The sequence below is a fragment of the Podarcis cretensis genome (assembly GCF_951804945.1).
Source record: "Podarcis cretensis genome assembly, chromosome: 4".
Taxonomy (NCBI): Eukaryota; Metazoa; Chordata; class Lepidosauria; order Squamata; family Lacertidae; genus Podarcis; species Podarcis cretensis.
The window spans coordinates 8634625-8657502 of NC_137173.1; the positions used below are offsets into that span (position 1 = coordinate 8634625).

General features: G+C 45.2%; 1 protein-coding gene across 1 annotated transcript in view; it reads left to right on the forward strand.

Moving 5' to 3' along the window:
* The window catches only part of UVRAG (UV radiation resistance associated), a 92373-nt gene that overhangs the window by 40651 nt on the left and 28844 nt on the right, over positions 1-22878 (forward strand). Inside the window, exons 7-12 of the mRNA XM_079973745.1 lie at positions 4410-4515; positions 7316-7442; positions 8135-8219; positions 10354-10441; positions 11133-11193; positions 13871-14036. Of these exons, the coding sequence (XP_079829871.1) occupies positions 4410-4515; positions 7316-7442; positions 8135-8219; positions 10354-10441; positions 11133-11193; positions 13871-14036 (633 nt within the window). The remainder of the gene's footprint in view (positions 1-4409; positions 4516-7315; positions 7443-8134; positions 8220-10353; positions 10442-11132; positions 11194-13870; positions 14037-22878) is intronic.

A 22878-nucleotide genomic window follows, 5' to 3' on the forward strand; every position in this document is an offset into this window, starting at 1 on the left:
ATTGTATAGGGTTCTCCTTTTTGGCATGTAATGCTGCCAGACCTTGAGCTTCTTGGGTAAGTTGCAAGTGGAATTACCGTGCTGGAGCTGGCAGCACAGCTTTACTCTGCGCACAAATATGTTTCAGGAAATCTTGGCTTCAAAACGCTAGCTGGGCTCAGTATTTATAGGTATGTGGAGAATAATATTGTCATGATTGACAGCTAAATACAAGGAAGGCTGGCTTTAGAACTGCAGTTGCAGATCTTTAGGGACTTTTAAAAATCTTATTGAAAGCAAAAGCATTTCGGGTGACTGTGCTGCAAGAATGGCGTGTAGATAATTCTGAGGCATTCTGCAGAAAACAAGGTCTACAGGGGCTGAATATATTTATGTAGTGTTTTAAAACACGCTTTGGATGGTTTCTTGCTCTCATCTCTTTATGGCAACTCTTTCTCTGTGCCTTAACAGATAGGAGAGAGTATCATACCAGTACTACCCAGTGAATACTGGGGGTGTAAATGGGGTTTGGACTCCACAGTTTTCCAGCTCAAAATCCAACCCTTAATTTACTAGCAGGTTTTACAATGGTTAAGCCTTGATTCTAGTTCAGCCGCTGTACTTTTGAAGGAAGTGGCATGTTCAATTCACATGTGGATTTTTTTAATAGGCTGCAACAAGGAAAGGGCAAGTGGGAAGGAGGGCACTAAGGTGGTCCTGGGTGTAGAATTTTGGGTGCAGACTTTGGAGACTTGGGTTCAAGTTTCAGCTCAGCTGTGAACTTGAGTTACCTCAAGCAAAACCTCTGTCTCAGTAAGTTCCCCACATGTAAAATGGAAATGATATTGACCCACCTCCCAGGTCGCTGAAGACAAATGAAATGAGGTTTCTGAAGCGCCCTGCACAGCTCAAGTGCTCTTCTGCATTATAAATAACAGCCTGCCTCAATGGATCAAGCAAATGAGCTGTGCTGCACAGGAAGGCCAAACGCGCCCTGCAGGCTGACCTGCCAGACTGGCCTCCAGTGGAAAATGCCCTCAAATATGTCAGTCGTGGAGGTAGCTCTAATGCCTCTAAAATTGCTACATTTTTGGATCATTCTTTAAAAAACATCAACAACTCATTTCCTAAAAGAACCAACATGTGTTCAGGAAACAGTAGGGAGACGTTGTATCATAAATCATCTTCTGCTAACTTCAACCTGTTTCTGTGCTCTTAAACTGCAGGGCATGCACTTCTGTGTAGTGTAAGGAATGAGGTTTGAATTAGTGCTGCAGGGCTGGGCATCCCAGATTTGAAGCCTCTTCCCGTGTGCGTCACCCGGGAGAAGTCATTTCTAGCAGAGAGTGTCTGCCTTGCATCAAATAGCTTGGGTTTGGGGGGTGACTGAAACTTACGGCATATTAAAACACTTCTGGTAACTGTTGCTGCTGCCCTTTGGAAAGTAAACCACTGAGCCTCTTGGGCTTGCCGATCGGAAGGTCGGCTGTTCGAATCCCCGTGACGGGGTGAGCTCCCGGTGCTCGGTCCCAGCTCCTGCCAACCTAGCAGTTCGAAAGCACAAAGTGCAAGTAGATAAATAGGTGGGAAGATAAACAGCGTTTCTGTGCACTGCTCTGGTTTCGGTGTTCCGTTGTGCCAGAAGCGGCTTAATCCTGCTGGCCACATGACCCGGAAAAACTGTCTGTGGACAAATGCCGGCTCCCTCAGCCTGAAAGCGAGATGAACGCCGCAACCCCAGAGTTGTCTGAGACTGGACTTTACTGTCAGGGGTCCTTTACCTTTTTATTGCAATATCAAAATTGGAATTTAAAACATTTCATGTTCCTTCTGTCTTCCTCCTTCAAATATTTGCTCATTATTTCTGTTTTAATACAGTGCCATCACTGTACATGATGCTTTAGTTACAGGTAGGTAGCCGTGTTGGTCTGCCATAGTCAAAACAAAATAAAAGAAAAAAAAATCCTTCCAGTAGCACCTTAAAGACCAACTAAGTTAGTTCTAGGTATGAGCTTTCGTGTGCATGCACACTTCTTCAGATACACTGAAACAGAAGTTACCAGACCCTTCTATATAGTGAGAAGGTGGGGAGGGGTATTACTCAGAAGGGTGGTGGGAATGGGTGATTGGCAGATAGCTGTGATGAGCCTGTTGACGACTCTTAACGACTGCAATAGGTCTTACAGGAAAAAGCAAGGGGTGAGAAGGTGAAAAATGGCTTTGTCATGTATAATGAGATAAGAATCCAATGTCTTTGTTCAGACCAGGTCTCTCCATGGTTTTATGTTTGGTGATAAGTTGCAATTCAGCAGCTTCTCTTTCCAGTCTATTTCTGAAATTCCTTTGCAATAGAACAGCTACTTTGAGATCTTGTATAGAATGTCCTGGGAGATTGAAGTGTTCTCCTACTGGTTTCTCTGTCTTGTGATTCCTGATGTCGGATTTATGTCCGTTTATCCTTTGGCGTAAGGTTTGGTCTGCTTGTCCAATATAGAGAGCTGAAGGACACTGTTGGCATTTGATGGCATACACAATGTTAGACGATGAGCAATTAAATAGTCCCGAGATGGTATGTGTGATGTTGTTGGGGCCAGTAATGATGTTGTCCGGGTGTATGTGACAGCAAACTTGGCATCTGGGTTTATTGCAGGCTCTGGTGCCAGTGTCCGTGTTAAGTCTGGTTGTAGTATTATTGTGGGTTAGGAGTTGTTTAAGATTGGGTGGCTGTCTGTAGGCAATGAAAGGTCTTCCTCCCAGAGCTTGAGAAAGAGAGACCTGGTCTTAACAAAGACATTGGATTCTTATCTCATTATACATGACAAAGCCATTTTTCACCTTCTCACCCCTTGCTTTTTCCTGTAAGACCTATTGCAGTCGTTAAGAGTCGTCAACAGGCTCATCACAGCTATCTGCCAATCACCCATTCCCACCACCCTTCTGAGTAATACCCCTCCCCACCCCTTCTGAGTAATACCCCTCCCAAATTTCTCACTATATAGAAGGGTCTGGTGACTTCTGTTTCAGTGTATCTGAAGAAGTGTGCATGCACACGAAAGCTTATACCTAGAACTAACTTAGTTGGTCTTTAAGGTGCTACTGGAAGGAATTTTTTTCTTTTATTTTGTTTTTTCATGATGCTTTAGTTTTCCCCTTTCCCTTGCAAGGAGTCTGTGCAAGGGAGCACTCAAAAATGGTTTCTCCCACCTGCAGCCAGAAGTGACGTAGACCATTCTCTACTGCAGGCTTCCTCAAACTTGGCCCTCCAGATGTTTTGAGACTTTAGTTCCCATCATCCCTGACCACTGGTCCTGCTAGCTAGGGATCATGGGAGTTGTAGGCCAAAAACACCTGGAGGGCCAAGTTTGAGGAAGGCTGCTCTACTGCCTCATTCTCTTCCATGTGTAGACCAAGCTTAAAACTTTGCCCAATTTGAAATTGTAATTTCTTTTCTTTTCTTTTCTTTCTCTCCGCCCCCCCCATGAGACAGAAGTATGAAGTGTTGCCTGTTTAGGATCCAGCTTTCCATATCTGGGACAACTCTTTGGGATGGGTGTCAGGGGCACTTTTAGAGAGTAGCATTGCGGGGAAACCCCTTGACCTCCTGACATTTGTGTTATGATGTGCCATGGGGCACAATTTTGTCCTCAACGCTATTCAATTATTATTGATTGATTGATTGAATTTATATACTGCCCTATACCCGGAGGTCTCAGGGCAGTTCACCAAATAAAATCAAAATATAAAACCACAAAATACATAATCGAAATAAAAACAACAACCCAATAACCGCCAAATGAAGCCATTGGGAGCACTCATTAGAGCAGGCATGGCCAAACTTGGCCCTCCAGCTGTTTTGGGACTACAACTCTCATCATCCCTAGCTAATAGGACCAGCGGTCAGGGATGATGGGAGTTGTAGTCCCAAAACATCTGGAGGGCCAAGTTTGGCCATGCCTGCACTAGATGATTCAGAGCAAAATGTCTCCAGTATGCTGAAGACACGCAGCTCTAGCTCTGCATAACATCTGAATCGGGCATGGACCAAGGTCTGGGCTCTGTGATGAGCTGGTTGAGGGCCATTAAACTTGAGTTGAAACCCTGTGGGTGAATTCACACCCATTTTCCAAGCAGGAGCTTAGTACAGTGAGTATGGACCCATTTGAATCCCAGTTCACCCCATTCCTTTGCTGTGTTGATACTCTGTTGATACCAGCGGGAATTGTTATTATTAGTTATATAGTCTATTTATCACCCACCCTTCTCCAAAAGGAGGGAGGGTTACAGCAATTTAAAAACACACTATCAGCATCATTTTAAAGCAAAGACAGTCGAGAGAAGCATTCAGAAAGTAGCTTCCAGCATGTTCAATGCAGCGTAGTTTATTTCCAAAGGCTGTTTTAACTCTTCTGTGTGTGTTTGTTTGTTCGCAGGCTCCACCGGGCCCAGTGTGCAATTAAACAGACTCAGGTAACTGTTCAGAAAATAGGAAGGGAGATTGAAGAGAAACTGAGGCTTACGTCGACGAGCAAGGAGCTGGTAGGTTTCCCGGATGTATTTGTTTCTCTCACTTGATTTCAAATGCCCTGAGTAAAACATTGATGGGCACATATAATCAGAGGGCTTTCAAAATCTGAAGGGAGTACCTTGTTAGAGAGGTGTGAGCAGTTGTTAGGGTGCAGGCCCTTTCTGTGCCTAGGTCTCAGCTAATGTAAGAATGATCTGGTGGACAAAACCCCACCGCTGATCATCCTATGTCCCTTATTCGCAATTTGAAGCCAACCATTTATTTATTTCTGTATTTAGGTCTTGATTATCACTTAGGAGACCCGAATATCATGGAATTTGAGGTGCCTGGCTTGAGTGGGGGCAAACATGCAAAGTTACAAACCTGTAACCAATGAAATTCAGGAATATATTTACAAAAGTTAGGAAATGCGAACAGTAAAAGGTTTGGGGAATCCTAGTCTGTGGAGTACAGCGATGCTCAACCAGTTTTCTCACACTTTGTGCAGACAATCTCTTCCCTGATAATTAGGTGTGATTTGATCTGCAGCGACGAGTTTTTCACGTGCAGGAGAAATCACTCGATGTCTTCGTGTAATAATTACAGATGTATGGACTTTCTCAAGCACTGTCACTCTTGCATGTAACTCAACCCCCTTTTTATTATTAAATGGAAATATTTGTCTGGAAAGTCCCAACGTCTTGATGTATTGGATTAAGCCTAAATTGCTGAGAGGGAAAAACCAAATTAATAGGCCTCCTAATGCTCTGCAGTTGTAAAGCATCAACGCTGGCTCTGTGGCGAATGAGCAAAAAGTGGCTGCCAGGAAAAACAAACTCTTACAGATTGGGATTAATGAGCTACCAGTGGAAAGTGTGGTGAACCTTGTAATTGTTTGGGCCGAGTGTAATAGCTGAGCTTGCTGTGACACTCCAAGCTTTTGAGGATGAGCAAAATGCATGTAATGACTTTTCGGGCACAGTGACAAACATTTTAATTGTCAACTTAGGCTCAGTTGTTTTTTTTAAAAAGAAGAATTTGGAACAAAGCAATCTGTTGGCGCCGACTAATGTCAAAGGGCTCAGCACGGTCTAGAATGGGGACCAGTATAGCTAGTGACTTAATTTGGAAATTTATATTGGCACAGCCTGGCAGGCACCTGGTGCCTCGTATCAATTTTAAGAAGCCAATCTGCTTGTATCCCATTCTCTTCATGATGTTATGCTTGGTTCGGATTGGGGAGTCCTGCATTTTATTTCAGTGAGGTTCTCCAACGAGTCTGGAAGGCTTGACACATAATGGAAAATTGAAGTCCTTCATAAAGCTGGCTTTAAATGATGAGGAACATGGGGAGTTCTGCTATCTCTCTGGCCAGAGGATTACTGTACCGTTGTGGGCCTCTTTCAGCACTGAACTAATTTTCTTCCTTCGGCCCCAGTGCCTTGTGTTGAGGCAATCAAGCCTTCTCCACTGGGTTTACATGCAAGTTGGGCACAGAGCATAGATGCATATTCACGATAAGCCCATAAATCAAATCTACAAATAACATAACAAAAGCCACATTTCCTTATCACTTTAAATAACTCTTCTCCATGTTCGTTTTCGGTCCCCAAGGTAAAGTGAAGCCTGTCATCTTTATGTTGGCTTGTGAGCTGCTTGGAATGGGAACACGTCAGGCATTCTGCCTTTGTACAAGCAGGGAGGGAAAGGATATTGATAGCTTAAACTCTGAAGAGATTTGTGGACTGCAAAAGCCTCATACTTTGCTCAGGCTGCTCTGGGAGAAAATGTAGTTGCAGAATGCAGCAAGAAGAGAGAGATCTCAGACTTTGCCTAGGGTTTTGTTATTAATGAAGACCGCTCGCTGGGAGTGCCCAAATTTCAGGTGTGCGTGTGCAGCAGCTTTAGCACGTTGTGCATTGAGCTCTCCGTTGAGGAGCCCTGGGATTTTCTTAACCCCTTGAGGCTCCCAGTGCAGCCCTTTCAGGGACTGCATTTATTAATTTTTCAACTTGTCTTCCTGCCTTTCCATGTGGGATGCCCAGGGCGGCTTACAATAAAATAATTAAAACAGCAATATTGTAACAATCAAATAACAATGTCCAGTTAAAATCACATTAAGTTGTAATCTTAATGTTTAATTCAGGTTAAAAAGGCATGGCAGCAGATAAGAAAATAATTCAGCTCACTATGGTCTGTATGAATGAAAAGGGGGCTGATTATTATTATTATTATTATTATTATTATTATTTTATTTACTGGACCAGGCACCCTCAACCTGCAGCCCTCCAGATGTTTTGGCCTTCAACTCCCATGATCCCTAGCTAACAGGACCAGTGGTCAGGGATGATGGGAATTGTAGTTCAAAACATCTGGAGGGCTGAAGATTGGGGATGCCTGTACTGGACGATGACATAATTGAGGGGCTAGACAGGCTTTATGATCCCGGTGTCCTTCCATCATGAGATTATTACAAGTCTTGATAGCTATTGCATTGCAGGAGGCTCTGCTGCTCCCAGGCCTTGACATCTTGTAGTCCAAGTCGGGTGACTTTGGCTTTGCATGGGTGCTTTCAAGAGAGCCTCTCAAGAATTTGCTCTGATCTCTTCCCAAATGGCTCTCTCAATCCTCAAGCTTTTCTGAGCCTATCATGTTGTGTTCAGTGCAACAGTCAAACCAGAATCCTAGAATTGTAGAGTTGGGAGGGACCCCGACGGTCATCTGTTTCAACCCCCTGCAATGCAGGAATCTCATCTAGCTCATACATGACAGATGGCCATCCTCTGTGTCAACATATTTGATGAGCAGCCCTCTTATTAATTTGTTTAATAGAAAAAAGAGAGTGAGTGTTTACAGTTGAAGATTTTGGTGCTTCGGAATGAGCTAGAAAGGCAGAAGAAAGCGCTGGGCCGAGAGGTTGCCTTGCTACATAAGGAACAAAGTGCGCTATTTGACAGAGGTAAGTGTGAATTTACATTTCAGTTATATATTATAACTCTATACTGCACGTACAACCAATTTAGCAGATGCCTTCCCATGAAAAGTAGGTGATCAAAGAAGGATGAGCCATCAGAGGAGCTTGATCTGTAGCTGAGCAATGGGTTACTCCTATTGAGAAACAGCTTTGTAGCATGAGGTGGGACTCCAGTGGCCTCTTGTCTGCTCCCTTGATATCTATCTGCAGTGGTGGTGCTGTAGCACAGGGAGGGCAGGTCAGTGGCTCCCCCCTCTGGCAAGCTGCCACTGTGATGCAGTTCTTCGTTTTAGAGCTGCAAGTCTTTCCAACCAGTTGTCTTAAGGTACCTGTGAGGTCTTCTGTTGATTTGTGAGCTCCGAAGAAGGAAGAAATCCAAGAGCACACCAATGGTGCAATTAGGAGAGATCACAGCAACTAGCAAAAAGCTTGCATAGCGTCCTGGCTTTAGCTCCTTAGTGATGCATTTAGGTGTTCTCCAAAAGATGGGTTCACACTTGTAGTAATAGAGATGGTTCTAAGGTGTTTGGCAACAAGAGGCATTCCTTAAAACCATATTTCATAGTATTGCTTTCTTTGTAAATACTCCAAAAACAGTGTTGCGATTGTTGCCAGTATTTAGTGCTGAAACACACAAAAACCAATCAGATACTTTCTTCCAAAAATGTCCCTGGTAGGAAATGCGTTTGAGGAAGAATATCAGAAGCTCCGACTGGACAAAGAACCCTTGCAAGAGTTGAGAAAAGAATGCACTGCTAAGAGGTAAAAGGAGTTTGTCTTTTTGGTTGTAGTAGTTGGATTGGTTGTAGTAGTGAAATGCTGACCTTATCTTTCGTTTGTCGGATTTCTACCCTGTGCTTCCGTCCGAAAGGGAGCCAACAACATAAAAATGCTATACACAATAAGAGTTCAAACATCACTGAAAAGAACATTTTAAAAAAAACAGCTGGTAGAACCTTCACTGCAAATAGCAGCAGCAAAACTAGCTCTCAAAGGCCTAGGCAAATAAAAAGGGTTTAACATTCTGCCAGAATACGGCAGTCTGGGGGAGTGTTTGACTTCTCCTGGAAGGGGCACCGCCACAGAGAATGCCCTGTTTCTTGTCACCATCCTTCTGGCCACTTCAGCAAGTGTGGTCTCTCCCCCGATAGGAAATTTTGGTTTGCAAGGTACTGGAAAAGCAGCTCTTCACAAGTATTGGGTCCCATGCACACCAGTACTAGCGGTGAACAGATTGTAGCTAGGCATAGACATTCCTTGCCATGGAGGCTCTTTGGCCCTCCAGTAATAACATGGAATGTCCTTGCTCTTTCATGGGGAATACTGCCCCATTGAGAGCAGGCAGGCGTCACGATTGACAGACCTGAGGAATGCTTCCATAACAGCACCGCCATTTTCTTCACGCTAACTGGAGCATTATCCCAGAGAATTCAGGAATTCCGCAGATTCGATAAGTCTCAAAGGATGGAGTGCAGTAACAAGACCCCACACCTGAGGAGCTGTCCATGGTCAATCCAAACCTGTACCCATGAATCCTGGGTTGAAAATTACCCTGTTCAGTTTGTACTTGTTGGTTATGACACTACATATTGGGAGCTGTGGGGCCAAAGACTGGACATTTTGTGGATTCAGTAGTTGGAATGGTGATTGGAGGAGGTGAAGCAAATGAGCTGACAGATTCACTAATTCTTCTTCGCCCATGTACCGTATTTTTCACTCTATAGGACGCACCCGACCATAGGACGCACCTTGTTTTAGAGGCGGAGAACAAGAAAAAAAATTCTCCCCCTCTCTGCGCAGCGCCCCTTCAGCGAAGCGGCAGGAGAAACAGAGCCCCTTCCATTTCTCCTCCCGCTTAGCTGAAGGGGCGCAGTGCCTTAGCTGAAGGGGCACATACCCTTCAGCGAAAGGAACCCGAAGCCTCCGGAGCTTGGTGGGTGTTCCCACTGCACTCCGGAGGCTTTGGGTCTTGCTCTCCAGGCTTCAGCGAAAGGAACCCGAAGCCTCCAGAGTGCAGCGGGAGCTCCCACCGCGCTCCAGAGCTTCAGGTGGCTATCCTTAGCCTGGAGAGCGAAAGGGGTCGGTGCGCACCAACCCCTCTTGCTCTCCAGGTTTCAGCGAAAGCAACGTGAAGCTCCCGGAGCATGGCGGGAGCGCTCCCACTGTGCTTCAGAGGCTTCGTGTTGCTATCGCTGAAGCCAAGGAGCCTGCATTTGCACCATAAGACGCACACACATTTCCCCTTCATTTTTGGAGGGGAAAATGTGCGTCTTATAGAGCGAAAAATACGGTATGTGTCTCGTGCATACACACAAACACACAGAAGTGTCTTGCTGACGAGTTCTCATGACTGACAGAGGGACCTAGCAGTTGCTGCCACCGACCAGGAATCTCCTCTGGATTCTATAGTTCTGTCTGCGAGTCCTCTCCCTGGGGGAAACTTGTAAAGAGTCAATGTGTTTGCTGTCCTCAAACCTGTTAAGTCAGAGATCTCACCCGGACTAGTGGCCTTAAGATGATTCTCTGGTCCCAATGGGTGACACTGCTGCAAGCTCATTCACTCAGAAAAAACACATCCCACACCCCTGGTTGTGTGAGTTTTCAGCAGCAATTAGTTCCTCTGCCTCCTCTTGTCTAGGAGAAAGTAGATACAAAGGAAGGGGATTTCGTTTCAGCTGGAGGAGTTGCTGAAACAAACACCGGTCATTTTTCTCTTAATTGTGCCAATGTATCTTACACTTTTATTAAAGGTAGCTCTCCTTTTTAGTCGTGTATATATTGCACTATAATCTGGCAGTACTGTGAATTTTAAACATAATTAAAACTATTGTGAGTGATTGGGAGCAATGTGTGTTGACCCTTCAGGTATTCATTCAATTTTTGTCTTTTTCATCAGAGAGCAGTTCTTGAAGACCAATGCACAGCTGACCATCAGATGCAGGCAATTACTTTCAGAGCTTTCCTATATTTACCCTATTGATCTGGTGAGTTTCGCATTCTCCAGTAACGCCAGCTTCAGAAGCTGTAGTCGGGATACCACATTCAATTGTGGAACCGTCGGCATGTCAAACCAAAGATATTGTAGACTCCTATAGATAGGCCCCTACCTATAGCATGTGCAAGGCTACAGCTCCGGCCTCCACCATCTCCAGATAAAAAGAACTTTGATCACAGGGCTGGAAAAGAACCGTGCTCAATGCACTGGGGAACTGCCGCCTGCTGAAGCAGACGCACTGAGGAGCCTGAGATCAATGATCCCTCTGTTAAGGGTATGGCACGGTGTAGCAATCACACCCTGTTGAGTGACTCTGGGGACATAGGATAGGTCCCCTAAAATATTCTGCACTAGGATTCTCCTGTAGGCCCACCTTCAGTTCTCAGAAGCAAAGAATACCTTTAGGCCAGGAGCGTGTTTATGGGGCCATCGATATAAGTAATGAAGGCAGCAAGCAAAATGCAGAGCGGTGCAGGCTGCTGTCAAATCAGGAATGCTAAAGTGAAACGTGGCTTTTGATTTCTTCTGACTCGCTTTCCCACTAAACGTTCATGGCACATATTCGAAGACCTGCCTGCTTCCATTACATGCTCAGATTTTGATTCTGTTGTTTACAATTCGGGTTTTTTATTCTCGCATGGGCACCCTTCCAACCTCACTTTCTGCTATTAAATCCACAGAATGATCAAAAGGATTATTTTATTTGTGGAGTCAAGTTGCCCAATTCTGAAGACTTTCAAGGTAATTGGCTATTTACCTGCTTGCTTTTGATACCTAATTGCCCTGTGCAGGCACGCCAGCAGAGAAACCCAGACAGCAAATTTCAGTTGGGGGGGGGGATTCCATTGTTTCTCAGGAGACAGTTTTCAAACGAATGTTCCTAACATCTCCATGATGGGTACCCATATTTTAAGAAAACAAATTTACCGTATTTTTTGCTCTATAAGACTCACTTTTTCCCTCCTAAAAAGTAAGGGGAAATGTGTGTGCGTCTTATGGAGCGAATGCAGGCTGCGCAGCTATCACAGAAGCCAGAACAGCAAGAGGGATTGCTGCTTTCACTGCACAGCGATCCCTCTTGCTGTTCTGGCTTCTGAGATTCAGAAATATTTTTTTTCTTGTTTTCCTCCTCCAAAAACTAGATGCGTCTTGTGGCCTGGTACGTCTTATAGAGCGAAAAATACAGTAAATAGTGACTCACTTTGATTTCTTGCAGTTTGCCCTATTTTGCAAGCCCATCATTGTTGCTACTTGGCAGCATTTCTTACTAGCCCAGATTTCCATATGAACCTTCATTACATTGCAAAAGAAAGAATAGTAGTGATTTCACCCCTAAAACTTCTCTCCCTTGTCACATAGAAGTCATTTTTCTTATCCACGGTATAGATTGAGCATCAGTTTAGATCAGGGGTCAGCAAACTTTTTCGGCTGGTCCACTGTTCCTCGGATCTTGTGGGGGTCCGGACTATTTTTTTTGCGGGGGGGAGAATGAATTCCTATGCCCCACAAATAACCCAGAGATGCATTTTAAATAAAATGACACATTCTACTTGTGTAAAAACATGCTGATTCCTGCACCGTCCGTGGGCCAGATTGAGAAGGTGATTGGGTCGGATCCGGCCCCCGAGCCTTAGTTTGCCTACCCAAGGTTTAGATGATTGAATTCTGAGTTAGCGGTGTGTCAAACATCTACCAAACTTATCGTGTGATGTGGCTCTTCTCTGACCTTAATAAAGGTTAAATGCTAATGTGCTCCCATATGTAGCTGTCTAAACAGGGGGTATGTTATGCACCAATTTAAAATCTTCGTAAATAAATACTATTCCTTGCTCTATTACAATCCTGTCCAACGGCTCCCCTTGTGTCGAGAACTTTTTAGCAGCCCATTTTTTAGGTTGTCACAGCTTGCTAGTGCCCATGAAGTGATTACAGTTCTCAGCAAACTTGTCACATAGAATTAGGTGAGCCGCCCCCCACGGCATAGCTGAAAATTGAATGTGGTGAAACGAAATTGGCAGGTTGCATTGAAAAGAGTGCCTTTCGTATGATTTCCTGGAAGTTTAACGCCAGACAGGTTGTGGAAATTTAAATTCAGGCAGGAGAAGATGGGGTTAATCCGTGACACCAAAATAGTTTGCTGTAATGAAATACATGTTTTTTCCCCTCCCCCATTTTATATAAAGGGAGCAATCTCTCCACCCCCCACCCCCCCTGAGTTTGGATGTCTTGTCTCCGCTTACCAAAAGCTTGGCATGAGTTCATGGAAGCCGGGTGTGACTGATTCTCAGAAAGCCTAAAAAAAATGGGAAAGCAGAACCTCTTTTTTCTTTTTAAAAACCAAATGCATAGGAGATGAGAACATCTGTAAGCCAGGATAGTTAGCTCATGTGCCCTAATGGGAAGGAGTGGGAGAGCAGGAGATATTCTCTCAGGAAAGGTGGATTCTTAAGTGTGGGCTAAAAGGGGTAGTCTCTCCTCTCCCACAGAGGAGTTCGGACATAAGGGTTAAGGTGAGAGTGAGGGCTTCAAGCTGGTGGGGAAGAATTGGTTAGGTAGGAAGTGGGGAAAACTTCCACTTGGTGACAGATGCAGCCTAGGTCCCATGTACCTACGGGACCGCCTCTCCTGGTATGCTCCGCAGAGGACCTTAAGGTCCACAAATGACAACACTTTGGAGGCCCCAAGTCACAAGGTGGTTAGGTTGGTCTCAACTAGGGCCAGGGCCTTTTCAGTACTGGTCCCGACTTGGTGGAACGCTCTGTCACAAGAGACTAGGGCACTGTGGGACTTGACATCTTTCCGCAGGGCCTGCAAGACAGAGTTGTTCCGCCTGGCCTTTGGTTTGGACTCAGTCTGACCCTTATGTTTCCCTCCCCTTACGGTTTTGATCTATGGGCTACTTTAAAAATGGGGCTGCATTTTAAATTGCATTTTAACCTGTATTTTAAATTGGGGTCCCCCCCCCATTATGTTTTTACTGTAATTTTACTGGTGTTAGCCACCCTGACCCTGGCTCTGGCCGGGGAGGGTGGGGTATAAATAAAATTTATTATTATTATTATTATTATTATTATTATTAGTGTCGGAAAACACGGTATCAGAAGAGGTTGGGTGTGGTCATCCCTGGCATAGAATCAAGAGGTGGCTAGGAGGGTCCGGGAAGCAACACAACCCTCCATAGGGTTGACCCCTCCATAGAATCATTGAAATGGAAGGAATCCCCAAGGATCATCCAGTCTATCAGCTCATTTTTTTCCTGCAGTGTTAATTGCCGTGACCCATTTTAAAAAAAACACACAACAGAGTTGAAGAGCTTTGTGCAGTAAGAAATAGCCAATTCAAAACATGGCAATGAGCTGCCGTTTGGACCTAAATAGGGTGAAGTGACTCTGAACTGTGTGCTTGTTCTCCTTTACAGCAAAGGATGATAGCAGCAATGCTGTCGCTTTGGGCTACACTGCTCATCTGGTCTCCATGATTTCCTTCTTCCTGCAAGTGCCACTCAGGTATCCAATAATTCACAAGGGCTCCAGGTCTGCAATCAAAGATAATATTAACGATAAACTGACCGAGAAAGAGAGAGAGTAAGTGTATTTTATTTTTGTTTTGTTTTTTTGTGGTGGGGGCTGTCAAATCTTGGTCAGAGTAACTTATTTTTCACACACAATCCAATGCACTTCATAAAAATCCCTCCAAAGTTGTGGCTGACATCTTGTTTTGTTCTCTTATCTCCCGTGAGATGTTGGGACCAAATAACATTAGCACCCAGACCTGGCAGAGCTGGCTGTTTCAAACAGTGTTTCCCTCAAACGTAAATTCAAGCCATTTCCTTACATACATGTTTCTCTTCAACATTTGAGCCGCTTAGAGCGCATGCAAGGAACATCTAACCTGGCTTGCTCCAGCCTGCTCAACTGTGAAGAATGTTTCTGTTGCCTTTGGACTGGACAGATTCTGGGTTCCGTTCCATTCCCAATGCTCTCATGAGGACACAACATGATAGTCCCAGGTATGCTGCCATGGGATTCTCAGAGGAAGAACAGGGTTACAAATGTGATATTAACTATTTGCCAAACGGGTGGCGCTGTTGTCTAAACCACTGAACCTCTTGGGCTTGCCAATCAGAAGGTCGGCGGTTCGAATCCCCGGCGACAGGGTGAGCTCCCATTTCTCGGTCCCAGCTCCTGCCAACCTAGCAGTTTGAAAGCACGCCAAAAATGCAAATGCTCCGGCAGGAAGGTAAATGGCATTTCTGTGCGCTGTTCTGGTTCGCCAGAAGTGGCTTAGTCCTGCTGGCCACATGACCCGGAAAAACTCTGCGGACAAACGCCGGCTCCCTTGGCCTGTAAAGCAAGATGAGTGTCGCAACCCCAGAGTCGTCTGCGACTGGACTTAGCTCTCAGGGGTCCTTTACCTTTACCTTTAAAACAGTCTTTTAAAATCTATTGAACACAAAGAATGAATCAGTAAAACTGTTTATTATATTACATTATGTTTATTATATAATCATATAACTGAAGGCAATTGCAGTCTCTAAAATACTTTAAATCCCATGTTTAAAATGGCCAGATTGTGTGTGGACCCGAGGTTCAACCTATTTTCTGCCTGTCGGAATGTTTGCAAACATTCAAACTCCTCCGGAGTGAGCTTTCTGCGGGAGAGCGTAAGATCAGAGGTTGTGTGTGTTGTCGAGAAAGGATAGGAAGGCACAGGGTGGGGGGGGGGGTGGAGATGATTTTAGAAAAAGTCACCTCCAATAAACCTTTCTAGAAAGGTTTCAGTCGCTTCTACTTATGTTTCATAAATCACTGGTGCAGCACTATAAAGAGCAAAAGTGTTTTTGGTGTGCTTTTAGCAAAATGCTTCATTTTCATAAAATAGCACTCACCACCACCAGGATTGCCTCACCCTCCGTTAAAGTGCTTTGTGTACTGTTGAGCAGAGCAAGTATCATTTTGCTGCTAAATATTTTTCCCCTTAGAATTGTTGGATTTCCCCTTTAACCACATATTTATAGTGAAGGCTAAAGTCAAGCGTGTGAGCCAAGGCAAGGTCATTCTTTCCTCACAACTGACACCCCGTCCACTGGGATCGCCCGCCTTCCTCTAGCCTCCAATGGACTGGAGATGCATCAGAGAAAACAAATACACGCCACAGAAGAAGGAAAATTCCTAGGGTTACCAGTCAACTTTCCTGGTGGGAAACACCTTAATAGGGCGATAAGGGACGTGGGTGGCGCTATGGTCTAAACCACTGAGCCTCTTGGGCGGTTCGAATCCCCGTAATGGGGTGAGCTCCTGTTGCTCTGTCCCAGCTCCTGCCAACCTAGCAGTGCAAAAGCACACCAGTGCAAGTAGATAAATAGGTACCGCTGCAATGGGAAGGTAAACGGCGTTTCCGTGCGCTCTAACTTCCATCACAGGGTTCTGTTGCGCCAGAAGAGGTTTAGTCCTGCTGGCCACATGACCCAGAAAGCTGTCTGTGGACAAACGCCGGCTCTCTTGGCCTGATAGCGAGATAAGCGCTGCAACCCCATAGTCGCCTTTGACTGGACTTAACCGTCCAGGGGTCCTTAACCTCCAGGGTGATCCTGGAGTTTGGAAGAAATGCATGCACTGAGTTTTCCAAGAGGGAATCTTCGGAGCGAGGAGGCACTGGTCTATGCTAGTCTTGTGTTTGAAGATACAGTAGCCCTCCTGATGTTTTTGGACTGAAACTCCCATCATCCATCGCCATTGACCTTGCAGACAGGGTCTGATGGGAGTTGGAGTCCAACAAGATCTGGAGGGCATCACATTGACTATCCCTGTTTTAAGAGCCTAAGAGCCTTTCTGGTTCAGACCGAAGGCCTACCCAGGCCAGAACCCCGTATCCCAGAGTGATTAACCATATGTCTCATTAGGGTAGATCTTGATGGCCTGAAACGAGTGGAGAAATGCAATGCACGTTATCTGGAAAAGTTGCTACCTGCCCTGTTATATGTTACTAACCTGAGTTCTTAGCTGAGCAGCATACTGTGATGACTGGCCTTGTGTTTATCTCGAGCCCAGTCCATGTTGCAGCATGATGTTACTGCACCGTGGAAAGTTGGGAATGAAAAATGGCATCAAGAGAATCAATAAGGTCTATCAGATGCTTGTCTTGAATACCAGCCACACATGGCAGCAGAATGTCATAGTGTGAATAGCAAGCTTGGTGTTCTTCAGGTTTGGTGGGCAAAGGCTGAACAGTGCCTTGGCCAGCATGGTTAAAAACATCAAAGGAAAACCTTCCAGACCCTCCCACGTTCTGGCCATAGCTGTCAACCGTCCCTTATTTGGCGGGAAACTCCCTTATCCCAGCGTCGTTTCCCGCTGCTGTCCCGGATTGATGATGTCCCTTAAATTTCCCGGGTTTCACGCTCGCCCGGCTCGAGAGGGAAGCAGTGGCTCGGGGTCCTCCGCCTCGAGAGAGCGCGCGCATGAGCTGCCGCGTTTCCGCTCTCCCTTTTCCCCCTCAGGGACGCGTTGTGAGGAGATGGGTGGCGGCAGGCGGGCAGCCCCTCTCTTGCGAGACTTCCTCAGCGCTGCCAGGGGAAGCCGGAGGTGGCAGTGGTGGCGCCAGCGGCTGAGGAGGTGGCCTGAGGGAAGAGGAAGGGGAGGGGATGGGGAGGGACGCAGAAGGGCGGCGCTTCAGCGGCCGCCGTGGCGCCGCAACCACCTCATGCCGTGCTGGCGGGTGGCGTGGGCGAGTCTTTCCCTCCCTCTCTTTCGGGCGGGGAAGGGCCAATGGAACTCCTGGCGCCAGGACGACGGCAGCCCCAACGTGCTGCTTAGCATACCCTCCAACCAGTGCAGCATCTTAATGTAGTGATTTCCCGCTCTGCGTCCCTTTCATAACTCTGTTTTTATAAATCATTTGTCCATCCATAGTTCAAATTTTTACTACAAGTTTTCTGTCAATCCTACCAATGTATGTAACTCTTTACAATAGCTTTTCAACTAAATTATAAACTTTCCCCATTCTTTATTAAAGAGGTCCTCTTCCTGGTTTCTAATTCTGCCTGTAAGCTTTGCCATCTCGATGTCGTTCATCAGTTTTGTCTGCCACTCTTCTTTGGTCGGAGTTGTAGACCCTTAGGATCATCTAGTCCAACCCCCTGCAAAACATAGTCAGTTGCAGCAAAAGCAGCATGGCTCCATCAGTGCCAGATTTCTGTATAAGCTAAGCAAAATCTCTTATTTTGGCTGCTGATCCCTTATTTTCGAGGCTGCTGGTCCCTTATTTTCAAATCTGTAAGTTATGGTTCTGGTCAAGAGCAGCCACTCTACTGTAGAGGGAAGCTTGGTGGCTGTCTTTAAAGCAGAATGTTTTGGGCTGAAAGCTCTGATGGCACTTTAGCAAGGTTGGGCAATAAAGCGAGTGAGAGACTATACTGGGGGTCTGTTGCTTGCAAATCTCTGTAACTTCTAGAGATGAAATATGGTATGAATTATTGTGTGCTACTGGTTGCTGTACAGCCCTCTCAGATCATATGCAGAAGTTTAAGATTCCTTAATGGGCAATTCATGATAAAGTTAGCTGCAAGCCTGGCTTCCATTTTTATATTGCATGTCTGTTGATGTAATATTACAAGGCTAATTTCTTTCATAAATTTCTCAGCCTCTCCATGTTCATGGCCCACTATGTGCCTCGGGGGGGGGGGAGGGGGGGAGTCATTTTCATCAAGTACTTTACACATATATATATATTTACTATATTTCCTTGTTAACGGCCCCTCATAAACTCTAGGAAATTTACTTAAGACTACACCCTTGCTGCTAGTTGATTGGGCGTTTTTTCCACAGCTAAATTTTTGTCTCTGCTTGTCTACAACCTACTTTGTTTTTGTACTGGCTAAACAACAAAAAAACGAGCTAGAAGTGGAATTTGGTGCATATGCACATTGTTTGCATTGGATTAAAATGGGGGGTAGCTGAACTTTAACTCTCCAGATGTTTCTGGAATACAACTCCCATTGCCTCTGACCATTGGTCATGCTGGTTCAGGCTGATGGGGGTTGGATTCTAGCAACATCTTGTTGGTTGGCCAGGAAAAAAAATGGTATCATGAAAGGAGAATTCCCTGGATGTCAAGATCCAGGTTTGGGGCAAATACTCTTAGGTGAGAGAACCCTAGCAGAGATGTAAAATCACAAAATATGCAGCAAAGTAAAGTGTGGAAATATAGGCTTTTAAAATATGTTTTTCAGAGTTCCAATTAAAGTTTCCCTCTTCCCCTAGTATAGAAAAAGACCACCCGTTTGGTAAGTTTAAACCGGTTTACTTGTAAACTCTTCAAAGGTCAGGTTCATGTGCTTTTCCATTCGTCAGTCAGAAAACACAGATAGTAAAACTTGGCTTAGTTATAATGGTGAAAGTTCCTAAATTATTGGTATAGGAACACAAGGACGGCTTATAAGAGCCATGTGATCTGAGCCGCACTAACCAGCTCAAAACCTCTTCACTTGCTGAGCATCTCAAGATAGGAAGATGTACAACAATAGGCTTGGTTATCTTCCCCTCATGCTGATGAAGAGTGACCTAGCTAAGCTTGGCAAGGACAGCTTGTTGTTGTTGTTGTTTAGTCGTTTAGTCGTGTCCGACTCTTTGTGACCCCATGGACCAGAGAACGCCAGGCACTCCTGTCCTCCACTGCCCCCCGCAGCTTGGTCAGACTCATGCTGGTAACCTCGAAAACACTATCCAACCATCTCGTCCTCTGTCGCCCCCTTCTCCTTGTGCCCTCCATCTTTCCCAACATCAGGGTCTTCTCCAGGGAGTCTTCTCTTCTCATGAGGTGGACAAAGTATTGGAGTCTCAGCTTCAGGATCTGTCCTTCCAGTGAGCACTCAGGGCTGATTTCCTTCAGAATGGAGAGGTTTGATCTTCTTGCAGTCCATGGGACCCTCAAGAGTCTCCTCCAGCACCATAATTCAAAAGCATCAATTCTTCGGCGATCAGCCTTCTTTATGGTCCAGCTCTCACTTCCATACATCACTACTGGGAAAACCATAGCTTTAACTATACGGACCTTTGTTGGCAAGGTGATGTCTCTACTTCTCAAGATGCTGTCTAGGCCTGTCATTGCCCTTCTCCCAAGAAGCAGGCGTCTTTTAATTTCGTGGCTGCTGTCACCATCTGCAGTGATCATGGAGCCCAAGAAAGTAAAATCTCTCACTGCCTCCATTTCTTCCCCTTCTATTTGCCAGGAGGTGATGGGACCAGTAGCCATGATCTTCGTTTTTTTGATGTTGAGCTTCAGACCATATTTTGCACTCTCCTCTTTCACCCTCAATAAAAGGTTCTTTAATTCCTCCTCACTTTCTGCCATCAAGGTTGTGTCATCTGCATATCTGAGGTTGTTGATATTTCTTCCGGCAATCTTAATTCCGGCTAGGGATTCATCCAGCCCAGCCTTTCGCATGATGAATTCTGCATATAAGTTAAATAAGCAGGGAGACAAAATGCAGCCTTGTCGTACTCCTTTCCCAATTTTGAACCAGTCAGTTGTTCCATATCCAGTTCTAACTGTAGCTTCTTGTCCCACATAGAGATTTCTCAGGAGACAGATGAGGTGATCAGGCACTCCCATTTCTTTAAGAACTTGCCATAGTTTGCCATGGTCGACACAGTCAAAGGCTTTTGCATAGTCAATGAAGCAGAAGTAAATGTCTTTCTGGAACTCTCTAGCTTTCTCCATAATCCAGCGCATGTTTGCAATTTGGTCTCTGGTTCCTCTGCCTCTTCTAAATCCAGCTTGCACTTCTGGGAGTTCTTGGTCCACATACTGCTTGAGCCTTCCTTGTAGAATTTTAAGCATAACCTTGCTAGCGTGAGAAATTAGTGCAATTGTGCGATAGTTGGAGCATTCTTTGGCACTGCCCTTCTTTGGGATTGGGATGTAGACTGATCTTCTCCAATCTTCTGGCCACTGCTGAGTTTTCCAAACTTGCTGGCATATTGAGTGTAGCACCTTAACAGCATCATCTTTTAAAATTTTAAATAGTTCAGCTGGAATACCATCACTTCCACTGGCCTTGTTATTTGCAGTGCTTTCTAAGGCCCATTTGACTTCACTCTCCAGGATGTCTGGCTCAAGGTCAGCAACCACACTACCTGGGGTATATGAGACATCCGTTTCTTTCTGGTATAATTCCTCTGTGTATTCTTGCCACCTCTTCTTGATGTCTTCTGCTTCTGTTAGGTCCTTTCCACTTTTGTCCTTTATTATGGAAATCTTTGTACGAAGTGTTCCTTTCATATCTCCAATTTTCTTGAACAGATCTCTGGTTCTTCCCATTCTATTGCTTTCCTCTATTTCTTTGCATTGCTTGTTTAAGAAGGTCTTCTTGTCTCTCCTTGCTATTCTTTGGAAATCTGCATTCAATTTCCTGTATGTTTCACGATCTCCCTTGCATTTTGCTTGCCTTCTCTCCCCCGCTATTTGTAAGGCCTCATTGGACAGCCACTTTGCTTTCTTGCATTTCCTTTTCATTGGGATGGTTTTCGTTGCTGCCTCCTGTATAATGTTACGAGCCTCCATCCATAGTTCTTCAGGCACTCTGTCCACCAAATCTAAATCCTTAAACCTGTTCCTCACTTCCACTGTGTATTCATAAGGGATTTGACTTAGATTGTATCTTACCGGCCCAGTGGTTTTCCCTACTTTCTTCAGTTAAGCTTGAATTTTGCTATAAGAAGCTGATGATCTGAGCCACAGTCAGCTCCAGGTCTTGTTTTTGCTGACTGTATAGAGCTTCTCCATCTTTGGCTGCAGAGAATATAATCAATCTGATTTCGATGCTGCCCATCTGGTGATGTCCATGTGTAGAGTCGTCTCTTGTGTTGTTGGAAAAGCGTGTTTGTGGTGACCAGCTTGTTCTCTTGACAGAACTCTATTAGCCTTTGCCCTGCTTCGTTTTGATCTCCAAGGCCAAACTTGCCAGTTGTTCCTTTTATCTCTTGACTCCCTACTTTAGCATTCCAATCCCCTATAATGAGAAGAACATCCTTCTTTGGTGTCACTTCTATAAGGTGTTGTAAGTCTTCATAGAATTGGTCAATTTCAGTTTCTTCAGCACCAGTAGTTGGTGCATAAACTTGGATTACTGTGATGTTAAAAGGTCTGCCTTGGATTCGTATCGAGATCATTCTATCATTTTTGAGATTGCATCCCAGTACAGCTTTTGCCACTCTTTTGTTGACTATGAGGGCCACTCCATTTCTTTTACGGGTTTCTTGCCCACAGTAGTAGATATGATGGTCATCCGAACTGAATTCACCCATTCCCGTCCATTTTAGTTCACTGATGCCCAGGATGTCAATATTTATTCTTGCCATCTCATTTTTGACCACCTCCAACTTACCCATGTTCATGGTTCTTACATTCCAGGTTCCTATGCAATATTTTTCTTTACAGCATTGGACTTTCCTTTCGCTTCCAGGCATATCCGCAACTGAGCGTCCTTTCGGCTTTGGCCCAGCCGCTTCATCAGCTCTGGATCTACTTGTACTTGCCCTCCGCTCTTCCCCAGTAGCATGTTGGATGCCTTCCGACCTGAGGGGCTCATCTTCCAGCGTCATAACTTTTATATGCCTGTTGTCTTTGTCCATGGAGTTTTCTCCATACTGGAGAGCCAGTATGGTGTAGTGGTTAAGAGCGGTAGTCTCGTAATCTGGGGAACCGGGTTCGCGTCTCCGCTCCTCCACATGCAGCTGCTGGGTGACCTTGGGCCAGTCACACTTCTTTGAAGTCTCTCAGCCCCACTCACCTCACAGGGTGTTTGTTGTGGGGGAGGAAGGGAAAGGAGAATGTTAGCCGCTTTGAGACTCCTTAGGGTAGTGATAAAGCGGGATATCAAATCCAAACTCTTCTTCTTCTTGGCAGGGATACTGGAGTGGCTTGCCGGTTCCTCCTCCAGGTGGATCACGTTTGGTCAAAACTCTCCACTATGACCTGTTCATCTTGGGTGCCCTGCTCGGCATAGTTCATAGCTTCTCTGAGTTCTTCAAGCCCCTTCGCCACGGCAAGGCAGTGATCCATGAAGGGGAAGGACAGCTTACTCTGTGTTATTAACCCCTTCGTGCATTAATTAGACTTAAGCATGTTGGTTATATGAGGCTGGTTATCCCACATATCTGTGAGACTACAAGTTAGTCCCTCCTGTGTTAAAGTTCGAACGGCTAAGGGAGCTGGGCATGTTTAGCCTGGAGAAGAGGAGGTTAAGGGGTGATATGATAGCCATGTTCAAATATATAAAAGGATGTCACATAGAGGAGGGAGAAAGGTTGTTTTCTGCTGCTCCAGAGAAGCGGACACGGAGCAATGGTTCCAAACTACAAGAAAGAAGATTCCACCTAAACATTAGGAAGAACTTCCTGACAGTAAGAGCTGTTTGACAGTGGA